Source organism: Brachycentrus maculatus, unplaced genomic scaffold (genome assembly GCF_059751285.1).
Source record: "Brachycentrus maculatus isolate JH-2025_06_01 unplaced genomic scaffold, ASM5975128v1 h1tg000136l, whole genome shotgun sequence".
Classification (NCBI taxonomy): Eukaryota; Metazoa; Arthropoda; class Insecta; order Trichoptera; family Brachycentridae; genus Brachycentrus; species Brachycentrus maculatus.
Genome location: NW_028280889.1, coordinates 305854 through 312538, shown reverse-complemented (window position 1 = coordinate 312538; position 6685 = coordinate 305854). Strand labels below are relative to the sequence as shown.

The 6685-nt window shown below is 37.6% G+C and overlaps 1 protein-coding gene across 5 annotated transcripts in view; it reads right to left on the bottom strand.

Annotated features, from left to right (window-relative positions):
* Positions 1-1619: 1619 nt before the first annotated feature.
* Positions 1620-6685, bottom strand: part of cora (erythrocyte membrane protein band 4.1 like coracle) — a 100731-nt gene continuing 95665 nt past the window's right edge. For 3 of the 5 annotated variants that reach the window (XM_088260504.1, XM_088260507.1, XM_088260506.1), the window contains 5 exons: positions 6557-6661; positions 5328-5420; positions 4153-4263; positions 3245-3319; positions 1620-2649 (listed from right to left, as the gene is read on the bottom strand). In XM_088260504.1, coding sequence (XP_088116630.1) covers positions 3248-3319; positions 4153-4263; positions 5328-5420; positions 6557-6661 — 381 coding nt within the window. In that variant the 3' untranslated portion in view covers positions 1620-2649; positions 3245-3247. The remainder of the gene's footprint in view (positions 2650-3244; positions 3320-4152; positions 4264-5327; positions 5421-6556; positions 6662-6685) is intronic. The other 2 variants (XM_088260505.1, XM_088260508.1) reach the window with 1 other exon arrangement.

Sequence of the window (6685 nt, the reverse complement as noted above, 5' to 3'; positions counted from 1 at the left end):
ATTTGAAAAGTTTTCCATGTGCAAATAAAATTAATTAAAGAGTCTTCGAGATGGAATGAGAAATGCCAGGATCAGGGAAATATGCGAGATCGAAGATGTCGTTAGGTGGGGAAGGCAACGAAGGAGACTATGGTATGCGCACGTGAGGAGAATGGAACCATCCAGACTCCCCCCCCACATCGCACTGTACGGCCAACCCCATGGTAGACGACTCCCGGGAGGACCACCAAAAAGATGGGTCGATAGCTGGGAATCGACATCGCAGCAGGCTAATCCCTCTTAAAAACAGGCCGCAAGGCCTACAATAAGAAGAAGAAGAAGAAATAAAATTAACACATCTCCAGTGTCGATTTTATAATTTTCCGTGTTATCCGACCCCGAATCGAGACTCTACTGCAGATGTTACAAGCATAAAATTCAAGGTGGCACCGCATCAATCAAATGCAGCGCTCTACGCACCGATTCTATTTACATCTTATTTTTAAAGAGCCAAAGCGACAGATTTGTAATGCAGTTTATTGAGGCCCCTTTAAGCCGTTTGTGAATGAATAGTGCTACCAGTCGGATGGAAGTATGAACGCTCGCGCGTATAAATAGGGTCGGATGAAAGCGAAGACAGTCTAGCAACACTGAGGGGGTTCCCCGCGGTGGAACAAGCGAGCTACGACTACGTACAAAAATAAAAATTGCAATTGAGATTTTTTCAAAGGCTGTAGAATCTAACATTAACACTAGTTTACGTTCAAGCCACACTCCTATCTATTCTCAACAATATTTTGGGCTTTTATCACTAGATACGAACAAACTGTTAGTTTGATGGCAAATTGAAAGTATTGTATAGTAAGGACTGTACAAAATCGGCACAGTAATACTATTTACTGTACAGAATCAGCACAGTAATACTATTGACTGTACAGAATCAGCACAGCAATACTATTGACTGCACAGAATCAGCACAGTAATACTATTGACTGCACAGAATCAGCACAGTAATACTGTACAGAATCAGCACAGTAATTTAACTGACTACAGAAAGACCACAGTGACTACCATTGACTGTACAATCGAAATCAGCAAAGTTACTGACTGTACAGAATCAGCACAGTAATATCATTGGCTGTACAGAATTAGCCCAGTAATACTATCTACTGTACAGAATCAGCACAGTAATATTACTGACCATACAGAATCAGCCCAGTAATACTATCTACTGTACAGAACCAGCACAGTAATACTATTGAATACCATTGGCTGTACAGAATCAGCACAGTAAAACTACTGATTTTTACAGAAACAGCACAGTAAAGTAAATAAATATACAACATTTTGAGTGTGTCCAAATACTTGAAAATAACTCCTGTAATTGGAGATAATAAGTATTTGGACACACTCAAAATGTTGTAAATAAATTATCTGGTCAAATTATAAGCTTAATAATATAAATAAATATACATGATTAGCACAGTAATAATTAGATACTGAATTTTTATATTGTGCATTGTGCCGGTATTTTCGAATGTATTGCAGCATCAAAAAATTAGACAAACACTTGATCTATCAGTTTAACAAATATATATCTAGCCATATAATTTTTTTTAACTTTCCATTTTTGTCCTATCTAGTGATAAAAAGTGTAGATGCCAAGATCAGTACGCTCGTTTGAAGATGGTGATTTAATTGGTCACGCACTCGTAACGTAATCTCGAATGTAAAAAGCTCTGAACACAGCTTCCCAACCATTCAACTATACGTTTAATATAAATTTTTCACATTTTGTTCTATATACAACATCGTTATATATATAATTTTTTATGTATATAATATTATCAACTGTAAAACGCTAATAATTATAAATATCAATTTTCAACCTTAATAAATACGAAAAAATTATCAAAATTAAAAAATGCAATTGGACAGATTAAATTAATATTAAAATTAAAAATGCGAAGGTCAAATACAAAATATAAAGGCGTATGTTCCGATACAAGGCGAATGCTGACGAGAATCGCGAGTGAATCTAATCCCCCGTTACAATTGTCACTCGTAATATATGTATAATAATTAATACATAATATATTTTGTCCGCCTCCGTGGTGTAATGGTCAGCGTGTTTAGCTGGAGGTCCCGGGTTCGATTCCCAGGGGGGTGAAAATAAATATTAGTGATTTCACACTGTAATATTTATTTAATATTACCCTGGACTGGTTCCTGAAGCGCGAGAGTGATCACCTTGCCTTCGTGTAAGTAATGATCAATAAAACACTGCGTCAATTCGATACATGATCAGATTCGATTCGATCTATTTATAATCAGACGTTTCATAAATTCGCCTTGTATAGAATTCAAACAATGTTTATATATTTATATATATATATATTTTTAATTTCCACAAGCTGTGGAGAGGGCTTCTCTATATAAAAAAAAATAGATTCACGATAAAATATTTTAAAAATTTCAACACGTCGCCTTTTTTATACATGGATTATAATATTAAAGATTCAAAAATGCAAGCTGTCAGGTGGTTGTATTGATTTGTACCGAGGCGAGTAACGACGGATGATACAACGCCTTATCATTTGTAACGTAGCGAGCGTACGTAGATGGCTCCTCTCGCCTTTCGGCGAATGGCTCACGGCGAAGACTCTTCACCTGGAAAAATGTATTCAATTAGATTATCAGTCAACTTTGAGTGTGTCCAAATACCTGTTCACAAGTCTGGGGTTCTCTATTTAGGAGTTATTTTTAAATTTTTGACATCCCAACATAGATGAAGAAGAATATGGAAAAATGAAAGTGGAATAAATACAAGTTTTCCCAATCCAACCATAGATGGCTCGAGTAAACTTGCATGTACAGTGTCACGAGATTAATGATACATGTGGGAGTTTCAAAAATTTGGTAGAATGGTGAATGTCGCACGTGTGTAAAGTGATCACATAACCAGCCTGTGACAGGTCACAAGCCCTGTAAATACCCAGACATCCATATTCTTCCTCATCTATGTTGAGACCTCAAAAATGTAAAAATTACACATTCATTTAAATAACAAATGCAGCTATCTACCAATAAATAATTTTAAGTTACTTTTTCTGATACATTAAAAAAAAAACAGACTACAATAGTAAGGCATGTGCATGTGTAAGACACAGCCGTTTCTAAATAGGTGGGCAGATAGTGCTTGAAGAAATAATGTGGGTTTGGTGAACAGTGGGCTCAGGTACGTAATGATAGTTATTATTATTACCTGTTACTGCTGTTGGGTTTGTTGTTGGATCTCAATCTTCTCCACGGTCATGTCTGGATTCATGGCGGTCGCTTCCTGCAAACAGAACTCACTTCGGTTACTCTAGGCCACATACTGTAGAGCGACTAATGTGTATTACAACACAATGATTACGAAATCAGTCCAGTAATACTGCTGCCAGCACAGAATTGGCATGGTAATATTGGCATTGACAGTACAGAGTTGGCACAGTAATATCATTGACAGTACAGAGTTGGCACAGTAATATCATTGACAGTACAGAGTTGCCAAAGTAATATCATTGACAGTACAGAGTTGGCACAGTAATATCATTGACTGTACAGAGTTGGCACAGTAATATCATCGGCTGTACAGGATCAGCACGGTAATATCATTGGCTTTTCAGAGTTGACACTGTAATAAGATAAATTGTACAGGATCAGCATAGTAATATTAGCTGTAGTAACATCATCGGCTGTACAGAGTCGGCACAGTAATAAAATAAACTGCACAGGATCGGCACAGTAATATTGTCGGCTGTACAGAGTCAGCACAATAGTACTATTGTATAAGTACTATCGTGTAGAGTCGGCACAGTAGCACCGTTGACTGTACAGGATGAGTAAGGTGATACGATAGACTGTACAGAGTCGGCACAGTAATATGATAGACTGTACAGAGTCGGCACAGTAATATGATAGACTGTACAGAGTCGGCACAGTAAAATGACAGACTGTGCAGGGTCGTCACAGTAATACAATAGAATGTACAATGTCGGCGCAGTAACACCATTGACCGTACTGAACGAGTAGAGAACTGCCACTGACCGTGCAGAGCCAACAATAAGTGCCGTTGACTGTTGAATGCATAGATGGATAAGTTGAAGTAGAATTGAAGTGACTACCGACCTGTATGGCTTCAGCGAGGGCTCTATCATGGTCGATGGGATCTCCGTCAGACTGGATGGTGATCTTCTGTTCCACGCGGGTCTCCACTACGCCATCTCTCTCCGTCTTGTACTGCAAGTCAATACGTTTTTTTTATATTATTTTTTTTTTATTTATATACATTTATTTGGAGCTTTTTTTTTTTGCAGAGACCCACCAAGCCACCTTGTGTGTCTTGTCGGTGGAGTTCTTTTTTAATACATTTTTTATTGTTTTTAACGATTTTAACCTAATATAGACACAAAAAAGAGAAAAAAATTAAGAAAATAAACATTTTACAATTTTCATAAAATTAACTCTTGATCATTTACCCATTCCTTTATTTTGCCTTTGTTCCATGTTTTATTTTGACCTCTAACATCCGTCGGCAACAAATTAAAAATATTTGGAACGATATATTGCAGTGTTGGACTCCCATATTTATTGTTAATTCTTGGGACTATCAAACCTTCGTTGTGTGTAAATCGTGTTTCATGGTTGTTTACTAAAGGATTTCAATATTTTTGTCTAGTTTGTTCAAGGTCATAATGGGATCCAACTAGGTATATGCCCATATATACCATCCGTTTACTGTCGTAAGGAATGCGGGTATGTTGGTGACAACAACATAACCGCAATCATCATGTAATGTATTTTTCACATATGCCTTCCCTTTCCTTACTATCCTACCTGCAGACAAGTTTCTAAAATAGAAGCTTTGCGGGTTATTCCTTTTAAAAATTTAAAAATAGTACCCGCATAGTCTGACAAGCGTATTCTAGATTTGTCTCTTCTAGAATCACTCACTCGGAGCTACCTAGTAATACTTACTATAGTAAACTAAAGGCAAAGTACTAGCCAGTCATTACTGATCATCTTACACCACCTTCTTCTTCTTCAAACCCTTATCCGCAACCCAATGGTGCATAGGGCACTGCATCATACAAACGCAGTGTTATCTTGATTGTTAACACATGAAGGAAAGGTGATCAGCCCTCCGCTTCAGGTATCAGTCCAGGAATATATTTATTTGACCCTATGACACTATGGAGGCGGACCACCACCTCAGTACAAAACAATTTTGAAATGGGAGAATTATAAATAAAATCGAAGGAATATTGGTTTGGCTAGGCGGAATGTTTGTCAGACAGACTCACCGTGATGGTTTCCACGGTGCGGGTCTTGGAGCTGATGGTCTGCGAGGACACGATCTCTCCCGGAGGATGCTCCTCATCATCGCCGCCACTCTGCTGAGAAGGAAGAACACCGTCGTTACACCATCGGAACGAATCGTTGCCAACGTATACAGTTTAATAAACAAAAGTCTAATAGCCTCGCGCTGTACCAAAAGTAAGCAAATAGAAAGCTCATAAGCGTTTCCTGCTCTCTACCGACAGTATGTAAAAAACGCTTTTAAGCGTTTCCTGCAAGCAATGTGTTAAGGCTGAGATCTCATCTCTCTCGATCACGCTTGAGACGCTTGTCTCAAGTGTTCAAATCAGAATCCGTTCAGCCGCGGTCAGGGCTGCACGTGTGTCCACGCGTGTATATTGGATATATATAGATAAAGAATGTATATTTCAATGTTGTATGTTCAACAGTATTTATAACATAAATGTGGAATTATTTAATTGGCTTTTATCATTGTAAATGTAACTATTTTTTAATATTTTTAATGATATATAATAATAATAAAACCCTTATCCACACCCCAATGGTGCAAAGGGCACTGCGTCATATAAACGCAGTGTTATCTTGATCGTTTTACACATGAAGGAAAGGTGATCAGCCCTCCGCTTCAGGTACCAGAGTCCAGGGTAATATTGAATAAATATGACAGTGAAAAAATCACTTATATTTATTTTACCCCCCTTGAGAATCGAACCCGGGACCTCCAGAACGGTAGCCGAGCGTGCTGACCATTACACTACGGAGGCGGTTAATGTACAAGCCATATAATTCCCAAATTAATAAATAATTCATTGTTTCTTTAGAATATGTATAGAAAAAATATTTATATATATATATATATATATATATATATATATATATATATATATATATATATATATATATATATATATATTTTTTTTTTTTTTTTAAACGCATTACCATTCAATAACTCTCTTCTTTTGAAAACCATAAGTATAATCATTTTGAAGAAAAAATTATTTTTTCAATGCAAGAAAGGTATTTTAAGAAAAATATCCATTACGTAAAATGTTACCTGGAAAATTATGTTGCGACTTAACAAATACCAGGCCTTAAAAGGGCTAAATACAGATGGCAGACTTCCTCAGTTTGTCGGAACACGTGGCCAGAAGGACCGATGACAGCCTTTGAAGATGAGTGGCCGAATACAGCAAGGGAATAATGCAGTACTTACAGTCCTGGCCTGAGAAGTCAGCAGGGAGCTGAAAGGGGGCTCCCCGGTGCCGTGGGCCCCCGCCTGGAACACGCGGCTCTCCGTCACCACCATGCCGTTGGGGTCCTGTACACCGTAACGCAATCATTA